Genomic DNA, 24,656 nt, shown 5'->3' on the forward strand with positions numbered 1-24,656 from the left:
GTTGTTGTTGTTGAGTTGTTGTGAGGGTGCTGACTTTTTGTTTGTTTTTGGGGAACTATGGTTTGTTTGTCATGAAACGCAACGTAGGACATAGTTACGTAAAATGGTTTGTTTGTACAATGATATGAAAAGCTACTTACTCCAAATATACTTATGCAGCTTTATTTTTATTAGTGAAGCGGAATTGTAATGTAAGTTTAAGAGAAGAAGATATAGGAGTGATGTTCTGAATTCTAACATTAACATGTGGTTATGTTTAGCTGTATAACTTCTACGAGTGATGAACTGTGTGAGCCATTGTTGGTTAAAGAAACTTGCACTGCACCCCTGTAATTTGTAACAATACCATGCATTCTTGCGAATGATAGTATTTATGGGTTCTGAAGACTGGTGTTGCTGCAAGTTCCTATATATATTTTCCACTGATTTGTTCTAGTTTCTTTTAGTTCATATGTAAGGGTTTTACAGAATCAAAACTTCATGTGTTAGACTGATTACCCTCAAAGCTGGCATAAAAGTTCCGGAAGTCGATGTAAGAATCTCTCCATGCGTTTCAATTTCTTTTTTGACCATTTTTTCTTGGTCCTCATCGTCATTCTATGAGTCCAAACATGTCGTTATGGCAATGATTGCTCTTCAAGGCTTAGGGGCTGTTTGGTAGCCTCTGAATGGTCATTAAGAGGCTACCTCTGAATGGTCATTAAGAGGCTACCTCTGAATGGTCATTAAGAGGCTACCTCTTAATGGAACCATTAATAATTTTACCAATGAGAAGGTAGAAGAATGTGACATGTGATGATTTACCATTCAGAGGTTACCTCTTAACCATTCAGACTTGAGGTTACCTTTTATTCATTCAGAGGTTTTAAACCATTAGGTGGCATTGGTTTCATATTTGGTAGCTATCTTGGTGCCATTTTGCTGGTAAATAACCATATTTTTGTGTCACTAGAAGCTCTTATTGACAGTTGACATAATTTTTCAGTGTATTGAATTCTTTTATCTGTCTACAGGTTCTGCACCAGCTTATTTTTACACCTGTATTGTATGATTTCTACAACTATGATGTTGACAAAACAGAATTCAGTCAACTTTTTTCAAAGTTCACACAGGTTAACTTCTTTTGAGTTTTGACCTCTTTTATTTGAGTAGAATAGTTTCTTTTCTTTTTTAAACGTCGTAATAGTAATTCCATTTTAAACCAAACATCACCCTCGCTAAAATGTCTAAAAAACACTAAAGTACACACAAGACTCTAACTGACCCATTGACTTATTAATGGGCTGAATGGGGTTGAATTTTATCTCAAACGGGTCAAATAAAAAGGTTTAGCTAAAAGAATAATGGGTCAAACGAATTGAAAGTTGTTCAACGTCTATTCTTTATGCATACAACCACCTAAATAATCTTTTCTAAGTAAGATGATTATAAAGCTATTAGCCTCTTTTTTTCATTAATATTTTGGAAATGGTTTTGTCTTGTGAAAGCAGGATATGGCTTTGCTGAGGGCATTGTTATATTTCATAGGGATGAAACACTCGATATCGCTTCGGAAATCACAGAAAACTCCCAAGGCGAAAACAAATTAGTTGTGACCTTAGTGTCAAGTGTTTAGCTTAAACAATATACGTAATCTCTGCATCATAATTGGCTATTGAATTGTATAATTTATTACCCCCATTCACATTACATGACTAATTGAATGTTCCATTTCTCTTCAGTGTTATGCTATTTCCTTGTTTTGGTCATCTTTTCATCCATCATATACCAAATGTACGTAGGTTGTAAAGCTACCAACATTTCTATCATGTTGCCTAAAGATATCATCATTATCAGTTGAGACGGTAATTGGTCTCATGGTCTGGTTTGGTTTTGGTACTGACAGTCCCATACACCATTATAAAACCATTGTTAAAAGTTACCATTGGGTATGCTATTAGTCCCAATCTCAAAAACCAACTTAAAATATCATATTCTAACAATTCTACAAGTTTGATAAATTCAAGTTTCGAACAACTTCAAAATATAATATAATGGGTATGGTATTAGTTTCTAGTAGGTTGACATGTATCATCCAATACCATAACCTTTACTAGTATCTATTTTTTACCTGTTGTAATTTATGAAAGGGATAATTCTGATTCGGAGGATTAACCAGAAAGTTTAAACGGATTAAGGAAAATTCAAGCGGGTTCGAGACAAATATAGTTTGAATTATCGGTTTATAAAATATGTTTATCTAGTTGGTTTATTTGATTTTTAAAATAGAGTTTGAGTTGGGTTAGGATTAGGATTAGCATTAGCATGAGTATTAAGTATAGTATAAAAGAGTCGAACGAGTTTGTTAATATGGCGTGCTTTTGTGTTTTGATCAAGGGCCCGATTTCCGAAAATTTGTAATGAAGGAACCCCAATTTCATTTGATCATTCATTATGAATTAATGATAAATGTATGTGAATTTGCGTGTTGACTTGTTTCTGTATATCTTCACTTGTTTTTTGACTGATGTTGTGTTTGTGTAGATTAGAAAATGGGGCTAAAGAAAAAGAGTGTCAAACTTCTAACAAGACTGATTTCATTAGCAAAGACTGGTTTCTTTTATGTTAAGAGAAAGAATCTGAGGATGAAGGCGAACAAGCTTGAAATAAAAAAAATATGATTCTCGTGTTCTTTTCACCGAAGCCAAGATAAAATGACAACAGAGATAAATCTTTATGATGGTAAGTTATTAATAACAAGAATTATGATATATATATATATATTTCTTGCTTTGAACATGCCAATGATAATATTTGTTTTCTAGGAACTTTGCTGTTAAAGAAGTCATATGATTATGCTGCTAGTATCTGTTCTAATCCGAAACTATTTTTGTAATTTTGTTGTCCGGTTTTCATGACAATATATTAAAAAACATAATAATTTTTTTTTATCAAAACAAACCGCAAATCACTATTAAATTGTTTGCAAATTCACAAAAATCAATCCTGCAGCAAAGTATAACACCAAAAAGGAAAAGAGAAAATTACCAAAATAGTCAAGTTTGACTGTTTGACCTTGACTTTTCCAAAATAGAGGCTAAGCCGGCAAATTTGGAGGCTTAGCCGGCTTGTTTTCTATTTTGGTAATTTGACTGGTCAAATGATTATTTTGGTAATTTCCCGAAAAGAAAATCCCGCGAAGTCAAACAGTAGGTATCAAACACAAACCACCGAGCGCAAAAAAATCAACCACTCTACAAGAAAAATCACAAGCTTAATTCTTTGTCTTCAGTTCTAGTATCTGAACAAGGGACCACAGTATATCCATCCGATGAATACTTCTGTTATTCTCCCCCTACATACATCATGTTGGTTAGTTTTATAACAATATGTAATACATTAATTATTTCGTTTATTTTTAGACTTCAATAAAAATTATCAAAGAATTTTCGGTCCAACCCAGTCGTTTGACCACTCAGGGTGTACCTCAACGATGAAACACATCCATGTTTTATCACCATACGCATCGATTGCGCCTTTTATAATGGTCAAACCCAAGCTCCTGACCGCTTCAGTGATCTCCAGAAAATTGACACCTTCGTCACACACCATCTGCGCATACACAAACCAAAACCTCGGCAAAAGCGAAAACATTTCAAGAGTTTCTTGTGTTACAAGTCATGATTGTACCTCTACCAGCATTTGCCCCTCGGTGCCAATATTTTCCACGATTATTGGACATAGTTTTAGCTCGTTCCCGACTTCCATTGCCCAACTTGAACCCTGCTCCTGACTCCCAAGCAACTGCAAAATAATAATCGATAAAATCTATAAACATACCATAGGAGCGTTGACGTAAAGCTTATAGAAAACAACAGAAGCAAAAAAGTTGTACCTTGTACTCAGCACATTTATCGATCTTATCGGCGTGCTTCGTGATACATTGCATGAAAAGCATATGCTTGATCGTTCGTTCCAAAAGCGAGTCGATGCTACACTGTGTGACAGAACATCACTTGTTTCAGCTTATTATCTTTTAAAAAAGAGTAAAATGTCATTTTCGTCCATGATCTTTGGCCAGTTTTGTGACTTTCGTTCAAAGGTTTGTTTTTTCGCATCTGGATCCAAAAGGTTTGAAATCTTGCCATTTTCATCCGGCTCGTTAAGTCATGGGTATTTTCGTCTTATTTGTTAACTTAAAAGGCAGTTCGGTCTTTTGATTACTTGTACATTATGCTAAATGCTTGTACATAAAGTTAAAAAGACTGAATTACCCTTCAAGTTAACAAAAAAGGCGAAAAAACCCCCTACTCAACGGAGAAAAATGGATGGAGTTAATGAGCCAGATGAAAATGGCAAGATTGCAAACCTTTTGGATCCAGATGCGAAAAAACAAACCTTTGAACGAAAGTCACAAAACTGGCCAAAGATCATGGACGAAAATGACATTTTACTCTTTAAAAAATTATGAAATGATATTACAAGAAAAACGAAGGTTACCTTTGATCCATTGGGAACAAGCTGCCTGAGTTCCTTAATACGATCTTGAATCAATTGTCTATCTCTGGGTCGGGGTTTACCGCTTTCACCGGGTCTAGCTCGTTTTTTACCGGCCTTAGCCGGTTCTCGGGGCCTGTTTATTTGCTCACTGCATCTACTAACACTAGCCGATGAGAAGCCTTGTAAAGAACGCTCAAACGAGTAACAAATCGAGCCACTGGTTTGCAAATCACTAGGAGTCTGTTGCAGCCGTGAAAGGGGTTTGACGACTGGTTGACCAGATGACTTTGACCATTTAGTGTCACTGTCACTGCAACAAACACTAGCAACAACTGCTTCTAAGAGGTTTTCAGAGCCTGATCTTTGTGAATGCGTACTTCTTGTGTCTCCAGCCGTCTGGTCAACGGTTAGGGTCTCGGTTGTGACCGTTTCCCAATCGAAACAATCGTTCTGCTTATAAAATGTGGGTCCTAATGCTTCATACAGCTCACATCCAGCAGGAAACTTGAAAGAATTGTTAGTTTCGGTTTCTGGGTTATTTAGCATTCCGCTGTTTGAAATTGTTGGCATGAACTCCCCCCAGCTTTGATCGTTGCAAGTTGTAGATTGGACGAGATCTGATATCGGGTTTTCGTTTTCTTGACGATCGGTGATCGTTTCAACTTTCGTCCACTTATCCACTGTTCTATCTTGATCGCGTACATGTTTGTGAAATCTCACTGAACCTGAACTTGTGGAAATTTCTGTCTGGAAAACAATTTGCATAGTATTAGAATGATATTTGGTACGGGTCGGGTTAAGTTGACCCAAAACACGTTTTGTCAACTTAAATTTAGTAGGGAGAGAGAGAGGGAGATACCACGCAAGGAGAAGGGTCGTGTAGCTCAAAAAAGATCTCTCGAATATGGTTCACGAGCTTCAAATCTTCGGTGATCTACGTGTTATGTTGAATACACAGCTTAATGAAAAGATTAATGTGATTTAACTGTTTTAACGTGCTTGGAATGCAAGTATTTTGTAGATGAATACACTAGGTAGAAGTAAATACTTAAGTTGCCTTACGGTTTTTAAAGAGCCGAGTTGTACAACTCCATACGAACCAACCGCAACGAAAACGATTGTCTGCATAGCATAAAGACATCAAAATACGTATTTGTTATAAATTGGATTAGAGTGGCAATATGCGTGGGTTGGGCTAGTTTCTGTAACGGGTCAAAATGGGTAGTTTCTTGTATTAGTCAAGTTGAGTTGACCCGAAACTTTTTCCCCATTAAAGTTACTATTTCATAAATAAGGAAGATGTTGAATATGATTGCAAAAACGATATTTCTTTTAGTAATACTTCAAATTTGTTGGATAGAATGACACGTACCCTGATCCCGGCTATAAATTGCGATTTCCATCCGTCAGAATGCTGAATATTAACATAAAAGGTAAGAGTTAAGACGATATTATATGATATAGTACGATATTTTTTTATGTCAAAGTTATTTCTCACCTCGTCTATAGAACACAAACTATTAACAAGTTGAAGCCCTGAAATCCATTGATGTTTACCCGTAGCTGCAACCCGTCCAACGGCCCTGCTCAACGGATTATGAGCATGATTAACGATTCTTTTTATGCGTAAACAACTTACATGTTATTTAGAATTTTTAACAACATACCCTTCCCCAATAGAATATACGCGATAAGACATGTTTGCAATAGCCAATCCAAGATGATCTTGTGGATACCACTCGTCCTTCAAGTTGTCATTCGCGTTAGTGAACCGGTTGTTGATCTCCGAACAGTCGTTTTTCTCTTTATCGTTACAGTAAGCATCGTCCCAACTCAACATCCTACAATCATTTCTAGATTTAGTAAGCTTCATGCTATAAACATTACATATCTGCCCGCCCTCATGCTTATTAAATATGTTTATCTGGTTATCGCGTTTTATACAAGAGTAAGTGTTTTGAGAGTGTTTGAAATCACTTATCAAAACCGCTTATCTGATTATTTATGAGAAAAAATAAGCAGTTTGAAGTTGTGTATTCCAAACTGATTATTCAAAAAAACCACAATGAGTTGAATATAACTTGTAAGGCGAATCAACGCATCGATTATGTCGAGTTGCCTATTGATCTAAACAAATGGACAATACACTGATATATCCAAATCCAATGTTGTAAAACAAGGTCTCGGAGGTTGAGTACTCGCCGAGTAATCGCTACAAGGTAGGCTGCCGAGGCGACTTTCTTCAACTCCGCTTAATTACTCGGACGTGATCAAACGCGGTCAGAATTGGATCTGGTAGGTCAATTGGGGCCAAGTTGGACTTAAAAAACAATAAAACATAATTCCTATATGTGAATATCATTTTTCAAGGATCTATTAGTCAAATCAGGCCGAGTTTGACTTAAAAAATAATAAAACGTAATTCCTGTATGTGAATATCATTTTTCAAGGAATGAATATCAATTTTTGAAATACTTTACTATCAGAATATGTATTTTTTTATTTATATTGATATCCATGTATTTTGTTATAAATATGAATAAACTTATGATATTTGACATATATATAATTTCCCGAAAACGAATTTTCTTTATACTTTAACATGTACGAGTACTCCCCGAGCACTCTCCACCTAGGTTGAGTACTCGCAACTTCCTAGTCGACCGACTAGGGAGCGCCTAGTAACTTATGTAACCACTGCAGATCAAAACAAAGGTCAAGAAACAACTAACAAGTAAAAACCAAAGTTGTTGAACATGATCTTACATTTGAGGTTGATGCTTGAGTTTCCAAAAAACAGCATACTTCCAGTCAGTGTTAAAACATAGATTCCTGAGTTGTTGGTGCAATTCACCACCACCACCCATCATCTTCTTCCCCACTAATGTTAACCAACTATGAACACCCCCACCCCCCAAAACACAAACTAAAATGACCTTTCTACCCTTTGCAACTTCTAACTACCCCTGTAAGAACCTCTTCCTGCTTGTTTCCTTCTCAAACCCGCTCGCTTTTTTATCGGTGGACCGACTGTGGGAGTAAGAAGACTACCCAATCCCATCTCCCAGATCACTTCAAACCTCAACCCAAACCTCCTTAACACTTTCACCAATTCAACAACAAATTTATTACAAGATCAATTTTCAAAAGATTATTATTCTTTGAACAAACTGTGACAAAATTGAAAAACTTCATCAAAGTTCAAGAATCTTGAATTGAACTCACTGTGATGAATTAGTAAGAAAGAAATATTTGGTGGGTGTTGTTTATAAACTCAAGATTTAACTAATATCAAAAGACATTGAAGAAAACAACATAAAAATCAAACCTTTTCATGAAATTTTGCTTTAAATTCAGTAAAAGAAGACACTCAGATGATCAAAAGTTTACACAGATAAAGAAAAAAAGTAGTTTCATTTGTGGGATTTCATCTTTCAAACTTCTGTTTATAAACTTTTTCATTAGCCATAATTTACAGCCCACCACCCTCTAGTTCAAATAAGGTGCTAAATGAGCACAAGAAGTGAATGACATTTTGCCACTTGGTCCATATCATTTTTGGGATTTATGAGTGTTGTTTTTATAGATATTCCCATGGATATATATGGCCAACACCATGATATTTTAATTGAGAAAAATGTTTCTTATCATCTCAGGAAAAACCCTATTCACAACAATCATTTTTATAGCCAAAAGTTGGAACAACAACAAAACACAACCCCATTCATATATATCTTCTCATTATGATCAATGATAACTATTTATTCGTTACTGATAATACTTGTATGTCGACATTCTTTTAGTCGAGTTTAAAAATAAATAAAAAAAACAAGAAATTATATCGTTTTGTGCTGTGTATGCCGTATTTTTCCAGCTAATTTTAGTGGTTTTCACAACATTTTTTATTTTTATTTAACGGCTAATTTTAGTGGTTTGTAAATCATTTTTTTTATATTTTTTAACTGTATCAAAAGTTGAAGTAAATAAAAAAAAATTACTGATATGAAAATGATGTGAATTTTAGTGGTGTGTAAATCACCTTTTATGTGTTTTAACTGTATCAAAAGTTGAAGTAAATAAAAAAATTACTGATATGAAAATGATGTGTGTGTGTATTGTTATATATTGTTATGTTTAGGTTTTATCTAATTATGATGATCAATGATCTCTAATCATTGTTTAAGATTATGGGGGTTCCTTTTTTGCTAAAAAGGAAATGCATGAAGTCACGACAAATTTACCAAGAAAATTAAATATGGTTAAAAAAAGTTGAAGCATAATTATTATTCGTTCAAACTTTAATCATCTATTGTTTTTATTGGTTAGTTTTTACAGATATTGAAAAGTTAGGTTTGAATTTATTTGTGTTTTGATTTATCTGAAATAAAATTAAGTTTTTTTTAATTAAATCGTCAGGTTTTTCTTTTTAAATGTAGAGATTTTAACTAAGATCATTTGAACTAAACATGAATATGCATTATTGTATTATCCATATCATAAAAACAAATAGGATTTAGAAAAATTTTTAAAAAATAAATAAATGGTTTGTGATTTTAAGGGTGAAGGGGGTGCTCACCTAATAGGTGAGTCCCCTCTCTTACGCCAAACCAATCCCCGTGTGCCACGTCAACTCCCCTCTTAAACTCCCCTAACACCCCAATTTGATGGCGCCACTCCCCTCTTAGGTGAATTGGTTTTTTTTTAAAAAAAAAAAAAAAAAAAAAAAGAAAAGGTTTGATTGGACAGCTGCCTTCTCTCTCCTCCCTCTCTCTCGGTGAGCCGCCACCGGTCCCCCTCCATCTCTCCTCCCCGATTTCCTCTCCCGAGTGATTGGCGCCACCCACCGATTTCCATCTCTCCTCCCCGATGAGCTTTACCGAATACGCCCCGACCCCCCTAACATGTGAGATCTATTTTGGTAATAGTTTTTTGATTTTATGAGGAAAGAAACAACTTGACAGTTAATTAACTTTTAACACTTCAAAAAAATCTCTTTTTCAAGTGTGCGGAATGAGAAATTAAATCAAACACAAGCAATTGGTGATCAAACGAGAATAGGATTTCTAGTACCATAATCGAATATTTACAAAATCGCGAATGATGGCGAACAATACATTCAAAAGCAACTTAGCTTAAAGTTTTCAATTGCATTAAAGGTTCATCAAAAGCATATTACATCAGGAAAATTAAGCATTGATGGTGAAAATTTGTGTCACTATTGTCATCCATCTGCTGATGTATATCTAACATAATGCTTATCATGTTAAGGATGTGTAACTGATATGACAAATTAGCCAACAAAATTTGACTTGGTCAACTCTAAACTTCTAGATGAGGCATGAGCAATCAGTGGAGACTTCGGTAGTAAGTAGCTTTCGACTGTAAGTATTGTGCAACTTCAGTTGTAACTAGTAAGTAGCAACTTCATGCTTGTGAGTTTCTTCAATAGCAACAATGAGTTTGGGGTGTTCAACAAATCAAATTGAATTTTTATGTTTTTTACCTGAATTCGTATTCGATTTAAATATGATTTATTAGATTCGTATTTGAAACTCGAATTCGAATCGAAGCCCATAGTCCCTACTACTTGTCTACTTCTACCATTCCGTATTTTACAATAAGGAGTTTGGCCCAAATTTAGAAGGTTTTTCTATATGTGTACGTATATATCGATATATTAATGTTTATACTAGCTTATAAATCCGTGTATTACACGGATTAAATATAAAAAAAAAAACTTAGATTGAATAATATTTTAATTTATAAGTGTTATAACCCCGTATATTACACACGTAAAATATAAAAAAATGTAAATCATACTTCTATATAATCATAATCAGATAGTTAAAAAAGTGTAATAATAGTATAATCTAATTATTGTGTTTTTCCGATTAGTATTAATATAAGGATGTTTAGTAAAAAAGATCTAATTATTGTATTTTTTTATTTTACGATAATATTTAATAGAAGACATTGTACTTATCTAATAAGATTAATTAAATAGTGCATCTTAATATGGTTATTAATATATTTAAATTAAATTTATTGTATTAGTAAGGATAAGGATTAAAAAATATTTGAAAATATAAATGTAAGTCTAAATTGTAAGGTTGAAAGATAGAGTGACACGTGACAATAATTGAAATCATATATTAAAAGTAAAATTAGATTTTATGTTTTATCTGTAACTTTACTATCTTTATCAATAACTAATATTTTAAATCATTTGGTTTTAGAAATATATGTAGTTAATCTTAATGAGGTGTTATATTACAAATAAAGTTAATATAATAATGTATAAATAATTAAATCGAAGGTATTAATAATAAAAAAATAAAAATAGTTTTTTTTATAGATAACAATAGACTAACGATTAAAATGCTTTTAAATTTAAAGGATATTCATATTAAATGCAAATATATTAAAAAAATGTAATGACCTTTTTATGATTTTATCGTATGTAATAGAGGCGAAGATAATCTTGATCTCTAATATCTAAAATCGGTATATTCAAGAGATAAAGTAATTCTTATATTTTTATCTCTATATCATATAGTATAATTTATTAACCCAAGCATCATGGTATATCAATTTCTTTTAAAGAATGGAAGATTTATTTAGAATTATTTATTAAGGTAGATAATGGTCCTTGTATTAATTTACTTATTATTATTATTTATTATGGTTGAAGTAGCATTATAAATTGTCATATGGCATTTTGATGAAATCCTTTATTACGAGAGAATGCCATATGACATTAAAGGGATTCTTTTATTAGTATTAGATAAATATAAAAAATATGTATGTATAATTTGAATTTGAATTTGAATTTTGAATCGAATCAAATTGAAAATCATAAATTTGTTCACTTCGAGTTCGAATACAGAATCGTATTAGAATTTTAGAAACCGAATTTGAGCCTTGATAATCGAATCCGAATTGAGTTGAATTTCAAATTTTTTGAACACCCCTACCAGGAGTAGCGAAGTTTTTGTTGAAAAGGACTTATTAGCATCATCATTGAAGTTCAAAGGTTTGTCGATTTCCTCTTATGTTCTTCAAAAATGGCCCCTTATCACCACCTTTTGATATTTCACCTTCATCATAATGGATTCACCCAACATATCTTCCTCGACATTTAGAGAAATTTAAAGGTCCTGGGAATATACTTTGCAACAAGCTAAACACTACAAATCAGAGGACTTTTACCAAACAGACAACAAATTTAAGTAGTTTTACTTTTTAGAAGTTTTGTTTTGTCCATTGATAGTTATTCGTTGATAAAAGTATGTTTTATAATAGTGAAATAAATAAATAATAAACATTGTTTTGATTATGTTTATTTTACGAGAAAATAGACCTTAAATTAAAAATAGAAAAAGTAGGAATATCATTCTGACGCATTATTTTTACACGATAATGTATATATTATTTGTTTTAAACTAATAGCATTGTTTTCTAGATCAAATACGTTAGAATAATTAGTGTAAAAGAGTAACATTTGTCGTTAAAAAAAGTATAAATAATGATATATCAAAAGTTTTAAGACGCAAGGAGTAAACACTGTAAAACCATAATAAACATTGATTTTAATTGTGATTGTTACACATGTACACGTCCAACATACTAGATCAAAGTAAGAAATGATAAACCACTATATGCAGTTTCAATAGATAAAGTTTTTTTTATTTTTTTACTAGTATTAAGCCCCTGCGTTGCAGCGGTTGTCGTAAAACTGTGTCAAGTAGTATCAATGCTATATCATTATCAGCGATCACCAACACCAGGAAACTCGTAAAAACAAAATAAATAAAAACGGAAAAAAAATAAAGCCGAGCGAAAAGCAGACGTAAAATCTTTGAACTTACGCACGCTCGTTGCAGAGAAATTAAATCGAAACGTAAAACATAGAAAAAATAACTAAGTTAATCCAGGACCCGTGCGTTGCGACGAACATGTTAAACGGAGAAAAATAGATGTGTTTTGACGGGCCAAACGGGAAAAATATACGAAAAATGCTGAACCCCAAACGCACGCTGCGGTGCGTTAACTTACAAAATTTAGAACGAAACGAAAAGCTTAGGAATGATGAAAAGTATGGTGGAACAAAATTGAAAATTAAAAAGAGTTGGGGTTAAATTGGAAAAGATGAAAAGCTTTAGATTAATAAGTAAAAAAAAAACGAAGGGTCTAAATTGCAAAAGTATAAAAGTTTTGGGTAATATTATTAATAAGTAAAAAAACAAAATATTAATAATTTATTAGATATTAGATTTAGATATTTATAATATTATTAATTGGATTTATTAATATTAAACTAAAGATAAAGATAAGGATAAAGATAAAGATAAGTGATATTTATATATATTGGTTATTAGTATTAAAAGAAATATATTATTAAATAGGGTAGGGATATGGTAAAAAGTGTCTAAAATGTAAGAAGGGTAAGAAGTGTTTTAAACCATTGGATATTTGATCTAATGGTTGAGATCAATAGGGTATAAAATGTAAATTGTGTTTTAATTAAAAGGACCTTATGTGAAAATTGAAGGGCAATAGTGACTTTTCTAACGTTTCAAAATATGGTAACCGTTTCAAAACCCCCATCAACCTTCCTAAAGATCAGCGAATTATATGGTAACCAGCGAATTATATGGTAACCGTCATCAATCTCCAAAAAATCAACGAATTTCTTCATACTTTATCATCAATAGATCTATAATCAGATTCATGGCGTGATGTTTTAAAAAACTGGATAAATTGACTATGATTCAGGTCATGGTGTTTTATCTGGAGACATTGTTCATGTCGTGGTGTTTTATACGCTTATGATTCAAGTCATGGTGTTTTATCTGGAGACATTGTTCATGGCGTAGTGTTTTATCAATAGAAAACGTTCACAGATTTTAAAACACCATGACTATGATTCAAGTCATGGTGTTTTATCTGGAGACATTGTTCATGGCGTGGTGTTTTAAAACATCTATGATTCAAGTCATGGTGTTTTATCAGGAGACATTGTTCATGGCGTGGTGTTTTATCAATACAAAAACATCCCCAGATTTTAAAACACCATGACTATGATTCAAGTCATGGTGTTTTATCTGTAGACATTGTTCATGGTGTGGTGTTTTAAAACATCTATGATTCAAGTCATGGTGTTTTATATGGAGACATTGTATAATCAGATTCATGGCGTGGTGTTTTAAAATAACTGGATAAATTGACTATGATTCAAGTCATGGTGTTTTATCTAGAATCCAGAAAACATTGTATTGTGCATACATCCATGGTGTTTTAACATCTGGACAATCAAAATACAAAACATTCCCATATTTTAAAACACCATGACCATGATTCAAGTCACGATCAGAAATGAGGATGACGAAGATGAAAGACGATGACGGTGAATGATTTGTGGAGACGAAAGAAGTTGGTGACGGTGGTCGGAGATGCATGTGTGTTCAAATCGGAGAAGATGACGTGAAGATGATGATGAAACAATCAATCCCTAAAAATTCTCATGGCCAGTTTTTTTTCAGTTATATTGTGAATCAATTAAATGACGAAAATGTACAATTACTAATCTACCCTTTTGAATTAATTAAGAGGAAGGACACTTGTCATTCCAAGATTATTTCTTACACTTCTTACAAAAGATGGACTTTTTACAGGATCCTTTACCTTATTAAATAAATATAAATAAAATTTATGTGGTTGAAAGAGAGAATGCCATGTGGCATTATTTGTAGTCTTTTATTAATATTTAGATTAGATTTTCATACTCTCTCACTAACGCACACATAACATAAGCATGGGATTAGATAATTGGTTTTGGATTCCTGTTTTGCTAGCATTAATCATGAATTTAGGTTATCATTTCTTACGGCCAAAATTTTGAAATTCTTTGGACTATAATATTTCCTTAGTAGGCTCCTACCCAAAAAAAATAGAATAATATCATTTTTTATTAGATAAGATTTTAAATACGTAACATCATTGATACGAACACGACACATAACTAAAATGAGTCCACAATTCCATAAGAAAATGTGAGTCGAGTACGAAAACTCAGTGGTTTAAGGAGACGTATTGTATATGTGTTAATTTTATTATAAGGTGTGAAATTAAAAAAAGATGGCAATGTCAATGTGTTGGGTTTTTGGGCCAATGAGGAAGCCCAACAATACTTTCTATGGCCCAATCTTATTTTTTGAAGATGGATAAAAGAGAAGAAGCAGGGTTCATTTGGTTAACACCCTCACAAAAACAACACACAAAGAAGAAGAAAATTTTCGCTCATTTCCGTCACTCCAAAACCTAGCTGCAGAGGTCGTCCGTTTCCCGGAGTTTGAACCGTTGGATCGCTCTGATTTTTGGGCACAGTCATCTGCACACCAGGGCGACCTTATCCAACGGTGGGTTTGTCGAAATCAGGTCTGGAAGTTCGTCTGCACGGCCTCTGTTCGTAGCTGCAGAATTTCTGCAGAATTTTGGTGATTTCCTTCTTTTGTCTTTGTATTTGATTCCATATGCTTGATGTTGTTGATTCCAAGTGTATGATGATTATTGTATGCCTCTAGTAGACCTAGGGAAGACTTTGTATTGCTCTAAATTGGTGATAGTGGATTTGAAGCGGCTCTAGTAGTCCCGTGGTTTTTACTCTCCTTTCTTGAGAGGTTTTCCACGCTAAAATTTGGTGTTCTTGTTATTATTGTTTTCGGATTGTTTAGATTGTAGTCGATATACCCTATTTGTTTGCATCCTCATAGGTTCATTCAAGTTTGGGAAAATTGTTGGTCAAACGAAGTTTGCTTCCGCGTTTGTGTTTACCGTTTGTGACTGGGTTTCGCGTTTTTCCCATCATAGTGGTATCAGAGCCATTGGCTCTTGTTATTGGGTTGAAACTTATTTGAACGATGGAAGCTAATACAAGTAGGATTGTGAATTTGAATGGTTCTAATTATCATGTTTGGAAAGGAAAGATGGAAGATCTCCTTTATGTTAAGGATTATTATATGCCTGTTTTTAATACTGACAAACCGGGTGATAAAACAGATGAAGAGTGGAATATATTGCACAGAAAGGTTTGTGGTTATGTTCGCCAATGGGTTGATGATAATGTTTTGAACCATATTAGCGGTGAGACTCACGCTCGTACTTTGTGGAACAAGCTTGAGGAGTTGTATGCTCGGAAGACCGGAAACAATAAACTGTTCTTGATTAAACAGTTGATTAACCTGAAGTACAATGATGGAACTCCTATTACTGATCACTTGAATGTTTTTCAAGGTATTATTAATCAGCTTGCAGGAATGGGTATCAAGTTTGAAGACGAGGTACAAGGCTTATGGCTTCTTGGTACTTTACCGGATTCTTGGGAGACTTTTAGGACATCATTGTCCAACTCTGCAGCAAATGGTATTATTACTATGGAAATGGCTAAAAGCGGTATTTTAAATGAAGAGATGAGAAGAAAATCACAAGGTTCCTCTTCACAATCCGATGTCTTGGCCACAGAGAGCAGGGGGAGAGCTCAAAATAGAGGTCCGAGTAATAAAGGGAAGCATCGTAGTAAGTCCAAAGGTAAGTTTGCTGATTATGAGTGTCATCATTGTGGTAGGAAAGGACACACAATTAAATTCTGCAGACAACTAAAAAGGGAGAACAAGAAAGCTAATTACAACAATCAAAAGAATAATCATAAAAAGGATGATGGTGGCAATGATACTGCTGAAGTTAATACTGCTACTGAAGAGTTCTTCATTTGTTGTGATTATGATATGGTGAACATTGCACGTGATGATTCGAGTTGGGTTGTTGACAGTGGTGCTACGTGTCATGTGACATCACAAAGGGAATTTTATTCATCTTACACACCTGGTGACTTTGGGGTTGTTAAGATGGGTAATAACGGGCTATCAAAGATTGTAGGTGTTGGGGATGTTTGCTTGAAGTTTGACACTGGGATGGAGTTGGTTTTACACAATGTAAAACATGTTCCAGATATTAGACTCAATTTGATCTCCGCTGGTTTACTTGATAATGATGGTTACCATAGTACCTTTGGTGATGGTATTTGGAAACTCACTCGTGGTTCTTTGATTGTGGCAAGAGGTAAAAGAAGTTCAAAGTTATACAGAACGCATCCGAAGATCTCCAAAGACTCGGTCAATTTGTTAGTGAATGCCGATATGACCGACTTGTGGCATAGAAGACTTGCTCACATGAGTGAAAAAGGGATGTCTATCTTGTTGAAGAAAAATGCCTTGCCCGATTTACATAATGTTCATTTGAAGAAGTGTTCTCATTGTCTAGCAGGTAAGCAAAGAAGGGTTTCTTTCAAAAGTCACCCTCCTCATAGAAGAAACAATATACTGGATTTGGTGCATTCAGATGTTTGTGGTCCTATGAAGACTAGAACACTTGGGGGCTGCTTATACTTTGTTACTTTTATCGATGATCATTCGAGAAAAGTTTGGTCCTATACTTTGAAGTCTAAAGATCAAGTATTAGATGTGTTCAAGCAGTTTCATGCCTTAGTTGAGAGACAAACTGAGAAGAAGCTCAAGTGTATTCGAACAGATAATGGAGGCGAGTACATTGGTCCTTTTGATGCTTACTGTAGAGAGAAAGGTATTCGGCACCAAAAGACTCCTCCAAAGACACCACAATTGAATGGTCTAGCAGAGCGGATGAATAGAACATTGGCTGAAAGGGTTAGATGTTTGTTGTCACATGCAGGGTTGCCTAATTCCTTTTGGGGTGAAGCTTTGAACACCGTAGTAAATGTTATTAATCGTACTCCTTGTGTTCCTTTGTCTTTTGATGTTCCTGACAGGGTTTGGAGCGGCAAAGATGTTTCATACGATGATTTGCGGGTCTTTGGATGCAAGGCTTTTGTGCATATTCCCAAAGATGAAAGAACAAAGCTTGATGTAAAGACCAAGCCATGTATATTCGTTGGTTATGGGGGAGATGAGTTTGGACACAGGTTTTATGATCCAATCTCGAAGAAACTCATAAGAAGTTTCGATGCTGATTTTATTGAAGATCAAAGTTTGAAAGATATTGAGAAGACAAAGATAGTTCCTCAACATACTGATGATCTTACTGATTTGGATCCAGTTCCTCCACAACATTCTGAGCCACATAATGAAGATGATATTCAACATGATGAACAACACGGTACTGATAATCATGATACTCTAGAGCAGCAAGAGTTAGATGAGGGTCCTCATCCAGAGTTACCAGTGCCAGGTATGCCAACATTTATCCCACTCAGACGGTCTACAAGAAACCGTCATCCTTCCACCCGTTATTCTACTGATGAGTATGTCTTGCTCACTGATGGGGGAGAGCCCGAGTGTTATGAAGAGGCGATGGAAGATGAACACAAAAGGGAGTGGGTTGAAGCCATGCAAGATGAGATGAATTCCTTGTATGAGAACAATACCTTTGAGTTAGTAAAGTTGCCCAAGGGCAAAAGAGCTTTGAAGAACAAGTGGGTCTACAAAGTGAAGACTGAAGAACATACCTCGAGGCCTAGGTACAAAGCCAGATTGGTGGTTAAAGGGTTCAGTCAAAGAAATGGTATTGATTTTGATGAGATTTTCTCTCCAGTCGTGAAGATGAGTTCCATTCGGGTGATTCTTGGTTTGGCAGCTAGTCTTGATCTTGAGGTTGAGCAAATGGATGTCAAGACAGCTTTCCTTCATGGTGACTTGGATAAAGAAATCTATATGGAGCAACCTGAAGGCTTTCAGGTTAAAGGTAAAGAAGACTATGTCTGTAAGCTTCAGAAAAGTCTTTATGGGTTGAAGCAAGCACCAAGACAGTGGTACAAGAAATTGAGTCTGTTATGGGGAAGCAAGGCTACCGAAAGACTATTTCAGATCACTGTGTTTTCTTTCAGAGGTTTGGTGATGATGATTTTATCATTTTATTACTCTATGTTGATGACATGTTGATTGTAGGCAAGAATGCAGAGAGAATTGTTCAGCTGAAGAAAGAATTAAGCAAGTCGTTTTCTATGAAAGACTTGGGCCCAGCAAAACAAATTCTTGGTATTCGGATTACTAGAGATAGAGCTTCAAAGAAGTTGCACATGTCACAAGAGCAATACATTGAGAAGGTGCTTAGCAGATTCAACATGGCTAAAGCTAAAGCGGTTAGTTCGCCTCTTACTCCCAATTTTAAACTAACCGATAAAGATTGCCCTTCTTCGAAGGAGGAGATTGAAGACATGGATAAAGTTCCATACGCGTCAGCGGTTGGAAGCTTGATGTATGCAATGGTGTGTACAAGACCTGATATTGCCCATGCAGTAGGTGTTGTTAGTCGGTTTCTATCAAATCCAGGTAAGAAGCATTGGGAAGCAGTTAAGTGGATCTTTAGATATCTACGTGGTTCTTCCAAATTGGGTATAACATTTAGGAATGAAGAGCCAATGCTTGTTGGTTATACGGATTCTGATTTGGCGGGAAACAAAGACAACATGAAATCCACTTCTGGATATTTGATGACTTTTGCAGGGGGAGCTGTCTCATGGCAGTCAAGACTACAAAAGTATGTTGCTTTGTCTACAACTGAGGCTGAGTATGTGGCAGCAACAGAAGCATGCAAAGAACTGTTGTGGTTGAAAAGGTTTACGCAGGAGCTTGGCTTTATGCAACGGCGCTACGTGGTTCTTTGTGATAATCAAAGTGCTATTCACCTTGCAAAGAATTCTATGTTTCATAAGAGAACAAAACATATTGATGTGAAGTATCATTGGATTAGAAATGCGCTTGAAGACAAGTTGTTCGAACTTGATAAAGTTCATACCGATGATAATGGTTCCGATATGTTGACAAAATCTTTGGCAAGGGAAAAGTTGAAGATATGTTGCTCAATCGCCGGGATGGCGAACTCTTCCTCATAGGCCAAAAAGGGGGAGAATTGTTGGGTTTTTGGGCCAATGAGGAAGCCCAACAATACTTTCTATGGCCCAATCTTATTTTTTGAAGATGGATAAAAGAGAAGAAGCAGGGTTCATTTGGTTAACACCCTCACAAAAACAACACACAAAGAAGAAGAAAATTTTCGCTCATTTCCGTCACTCCAAAACCTAGCTGCAGAGGTCGTCCGTTTCCCGGAGTTTGAACCGTTGGATCGCTCTGATTTTTGGGCACAGTCATCTGCACACCAGGGCGACCTTATCCAACGGTGGGTTTGTCGAAATCAGGTCTGGAAGTTCGTCTGCACGGCCTCTGTTCGTAGCTGCAGAATTTCTGCAGAATTTTGGTGATTTCCTTCTTTTGTCTTTGTATTTGATTCCATATGCTTGATGTTGTTGATTCCAAGTGTATGATGATTATTGTATGCCTCTAGTAGACCTAGGGAAGACTTTGTATTGCTCTAAATTGGTGATAGTGGATTTGAAGCGGCTCTAGTAGTCCCGTGGTTTTTACTCTCCTTTCTTGAGAGGTTTTCCACGCTAAAATTTGGTGTTCTTGTTATTATTGTTTTCGGATTGTTTAGATTGTAGTCGATATACCCTATTTGTTTGCATCCTCATAGGTTCATTCAAGTTTGGGAAAATTGTTGGTCAAACGAAGTTTGCTTCCGCGTTTGTGTTTACCGTTTGTGACCGGGTTTCGCGTTTTTCCCATCACAATGATGGCCAGTACAACTGATCGGAGGTGGGAAAGTTTACCCACTTAAGTGGGGTTCCCGTGTGGAAGGTCCTAAGGTCGAATCCAAGGGAGAACAATTCCTGGTCCGGATTGTTGTGGCAACCCCTTAATTTCTACTGAAATTTGAGTGATATAAAGCAACGTCCTTATCAGGTGGTGATATAGTGTAAAAAAGAAAAAGTTCACAATGCTTTAAGGACTTGAAGTATCATACTTGTAACTCTCACATTATTTCACTATTGACCATTTATAATTTTTTGTGCAAATTGTACAAAGCCTTGTTTGCAAGCTTTATTCAATCCACGTACCAAATTTCAACATATTGTCACTTGCCTTGTTCGTACCTTGCCAAAAAAAATTATAGATAAAATAACCTATTATTTATCCAAAGTATTTTTGAATGTGACTCTAGCTGAAAAATAAGTTTAATTTAATTGATAGATAAATATATAAATTACATATTGTAAGAAATTGCCGATACCAAAAATCGCTAAATATGGGTATTGATACCGAAAATGTTTGGTACGGTACCAGTATTTGTGTGTAAAATTCGATAAAACACTGGTACCATACCGAAACCGATATCGTTATCGAAAACGCCAATAAGTGTGTACCGAAAAATTTCAGTACAGAAAATTCGGTATCGGGACAATACTATGTAGTTTTGGTAATGATTCTCGTTTATATTTTTTTAGTGAAATTCAAAGTGATAACGTTTGTTTAAAAATGATTCTCAGTTTTATCTGTCGCAATGCGCTGGTAGTATTATTATTAGTAGTAGTAATATACAAAATACAATTTTTATAAATAGGAATGTACAAGTATGATAGTTCAAGTTCTTATTTATAAATAGTAATGTACAAGTATGATAGTTCAAGTTCTTAAAGCATTGTCATCTTTTTTCTAATTTCACGCCTTATAATAATAAAATAAACTTTTCAATTTCACCCTTATACTAAAATTAATATACATTTTAACCTATTTAATTTTTAATAATATTTTATCAATCATTTAATTGTATTTTCGTCTAACAACCAGCGTTCGTTAACTTAAAAAAATGTGTGGTTGTGTTTAGTTTTTCTTTTCTCAACATTCCGATATAAATATTATTATAAACAGAGTTGTGTTCATTTTTTTATGATAACCCAGCACCGTAAGAAACCAAACATATATCAACCAACCAACATTGGTACCGATATCAATAATCATTTTATGGTTTTTCGACTATCGTAAAACACATGTCGATATGATGATATCCTTTTGGGCATGAACAGTATATAGCGACTTTCTTCTAGGTTACATAAGACAATTTTGTGTAATTAAACCATGAACAGTTGACGCGGGCCGCGTAAGGCTTTGCCTTATCTTACGCGGGCCGCGAGAGATACAGAATCAGGCCCTATAAATAGAACGCAACGCATCGGCCTTCAGTCTGTTTCGTTCATTTCTTTCAAATCTCTCTCTAAATTCTGAATAGTGGGCTTTATACCCGAGTCTAATACCCCTAAATATCGAGATTTTGCTACGATGTAAGTATTATAACCCCTGGAGACGTATTAGATACTCTGCCCGATTGATCTAGGGCTCCGTAACGGCTGTCGTGGTTCTGCCCGACGTAGTCGTTGGAATGCCGTCTCGGGGAGGGTATTACTAATGTTAAAATGAGTTATTATACTAACACACGTGCATTTGTGTAATTTATAGATTATTCCCAGGAAATCCTTACTGAAAACCCTAAAACAACAATGTGAGTTGATCGACATTTTGTAAACCTTTTGTTAATTGTTTTTACAAAACCTTACATACCTTTCCATGCGAATAACAGTTATTGAGTATTTGTAAGAATACAATTATCGTGGGTATGTTGGGGTTTTGTATACAAAATTTGTTACCACCTGGTCAAGGAGTAACATTTCTACAAGTCGGGTCTGACAGTACCAACGGATGATAATTGGTATAACTTGGAAATAAATGTAATTGCGGGATCGCCCTCAATAATGTACACTGTGAAATGATTTTACTTAAACTTGATTAAACTGGGATTCACTCACCAGTATTTCCCACTGACAAAATATTTTTAAAACGCGTTTCAGGTAACAAAATGTGAAAGCTAAATAGAAGCCAGCTGGACAGCACTGAAGGCTTGGAAAAGTGGCAATAAAGTTACCTAAGAATAAAATAGATGCTTTGTTAAATAAAATAGGATTTATTCCTATAAAAGTGTGTATACTGAAAACTTGGGTTTTACCCATGTGTTTATTGTTATAAAATGTGGTGGTTTACTCTGATAACATATTTCCTAACTACGGTCCTGATGAAAATTTCCGCTGCCAAATTGGTTAATAATAACGTGATACCACCGAAACTGGCTCGCGGCCGCCCGTTCCCGGGAATGAGGGATCAGGGGCTGTGACAGAAGGTGGTATCAGATCTATGCCACTGATTCAGCCACAGAAGTGTTCCGCTGACATCAAAACTCAAAGTGTTAGGAAATAAATAACAGAAATACGTGCATAATTGTATTTTCTTGTTATGTGTTATCTGACTATATGTTAGTTTACAGTATGAGCGACCAAGGACCATCTGACGCGTATCGTCAATTGTCTATTTCGCCTAGGAGCGAAGGCACCTCCTCTTCTCAGCCTGCCCTCTCAGGGTACTCTACTGATACGGAAGAAGGAATCTTTGTGTTTAAGGCTCAATCTGAAGAGCCATTTCCTCAGAAAAAAAGGGGATGGTTCAGTAGGGAAGCACATGAGCGTAGAAAGCGTATGAAAAAGTTGCAGGAACAGCGAGTGTTAGCCGCAGCCAAAAGAGAAACCGATGCCTATGCCTAGGATATGCTCAATAGGGGTATAACTAATATCCATATTTTAGCAACCACTGCAGCTGACCCAAACCTGGAGCAAATGCTAGCACCCCAACCACAACCACCAATTCCTAATCAACCCATGTAAATAGAAAACCTTGGAAATCAAGAAGAAATGCATGATTTCAATCTGGAGGAGATACCTAGGGTACCTGCACCAAATCCTTTAGACCCAAACGATTACGACCCCTGGTGGGACGATGTTAGGGACTATGTGCAACGTTACCCGATACAGGAAAATGTGCCAATACCCAACTTAGGAGCCTACCCAGGGTTAGATCCTCAAGATCCCTATTACGTTAGTGATGCCTACATTAGGGAGATCTTAGAGAATCCCTACCCATACCAGGCCCCTATACCTCCGTACCAGGAACCCGCACCCCAGATTCCAAACCCAGTCCTAGAACCTGCACCCCCCAATGAGTGCAGAAAACGTACAAGAACTTAGGACTTTCGGTGAGGAAATTTTAGAAAGCAGTGAGAGAATGCGACAGGTGGGAGAGCGTCTCGTATGGAAATACGACGAACGCAATATGGATTTTTGAATGAATCCATATCCATGAATGTGATGGTAGAAACGGTAGTAATAATAATATAATATAATATAATATAATATAATAATAATATATGTGTGTATGTGTTAGAAAAAAAACACTACGGATGCATACTATTAGTATTGTAGCTTTACATTTCAGTCGGTATTGTAATTTTAATTTCAGTACTGGTGTGTAATAGATGCATACTATAAGAAAGAGTAAAAGTCGCAATGCTCGACGCTTTTGACCAAAAGTGCTTGTCATGTGATTGGCTATATTCAAATATTATTTGTGATATTAATATGTGGTAAATGTTTAAAATTCAGATGGACAATGAAGTGAATCAGGAAAACCAGAATGATAATATTCAGAACGACAACCACTCAAATAATGATAATCTGAATAATGAGAATCCGAATAACAATGGAAACCAAATGGATAATAGTGTCGTTCAGCATATAGTGGCACAATGAATTATAGATGCAATGCCATTTATTATTCAAACGGTTCAAGAAGCGAATAATAAAAGTAAGCATAGCAGTAAGCGACCAAGTGAACCGGAACACAGCGTGAACAATGGACCAGTACTTCAAGTGCCCATTCCCAAAAGAAAAAGGACTATGCCATATGGTTGTTCTTACAAAGAATTCTGGTCCTGTAAACCAATAGAATTCTCGAGCAATGAAGGACCCATTGCAGCTCTACGCTGGATAGAAAAGACTGAAGCTGTTCCGAAAATAAGCAAATGTGCTGAAGAAGATAAGATAATGTTTGCTTCTAATTTATTTAAGAATTCAGCCTTAGAATGGTGGAACACTATCCTCCAGTCAAGAGGAAGTGATAGGGTTTATAACATGGAATGGGAAGAATTCAAAAATATGGTAGAAAGGAAGTTCTGCCCTCCCAATGAAAAGGAACAGATAGCAAACAAGTTTCTGAACCTTAAAATGACCGGGGTAGATAGTAAGGGTTATACTACTACATTCTTTGAATATGCTAGGATAGTGCCAACCCTTGCATCAACTGAGCCGGTATTAATCTCCCGTTACATCTGGGGATTAGTCGGAGAAATTAGGCATGTAGTCAAGGCAGCTA

The 24,656-nt window shown here is 35.2% G+C and overlaps 1 protein-coding gene and 2 long non-coding RNA genes across 3 annotated transcripts; 2 read left to right on the forward strand and 1 right to left on the reverse strand.

Moving 5' to 3' along the window:
* The first annotated feature begins 793 nt into the window (after window positions 1–793).
* On the forward strand, window positions 794–1,503 carry LOC118481202. Its single transcript, XR_004864834.1, has 3 exons — window positions 794–924; window positions 1,014–1,112; window positions 1,491–1,503. It is a non-coding gene; the product is annotated as an uncharacterized LOC118481202 (long non-coding RNA).
* A 568-nt stretch (window positions 1,504–2,071) lies between these two features.
* On the forward strand, window positions 2,072–3,018 carry LOC118481203. The gene is made up of 2 exons (XR_004864835.1): window positions 2,072–2,721; window positions 2,805–3,018. It is a non-coding gene; the product is annotated as an uncharacterized LOC118481203 (long non-coding RNA).
* Window positions 2,939–8,030, reverse strand: LOC110872360 (transcription factor EMB1444). Its single transcript, XM_022121139.2, has 11 exons — window positions 7,246–8,030; window positions 6,147–6,320; window positions 5,978–6,062; window positions 5,852–5,893; window positions 5,542–5,601; window positions 5,339–5,413; window positions 4,480–5,226; window positions 3,875–3,976; window positions 3,670–3,783; window positions 3,466–3,591; window positions 2,939–3,334 (listed from the first exon to the last, which is right to left on the reverse strand). The coding sequence occupies exons 1-11, from the start codon at window positions 7,347–7,349 to the stop codon at window positions 3,254–3,256; spliced, it is 1,710 nt and encodes a 569-aa protein (XP_021976831.1). The 5' UTR covers window positions 7,350–8,030; the 3' UTR covers window positions 2,939–3,253.
* Between the last annotated feature and the right edge of the window lie 16,626 nt (window positions 8,031–24,656).

Source organism: Helianthus annuus, chromosome 8 (genome assembly GCF_002127325.2).
Source record: "Helianthus annuus cultivar XRQ/B chromosome 8, HanXRQr2.0-SUNRISE, whole genome shotgun sequence".
In the NCBI taxonomy this organism is placed as follows: Eukaryota; Viridiplantae; Streptophyta; class Magnoliopsida; order Asterales; family Asteraceae; genus Helianthus; species Helianthus annuus.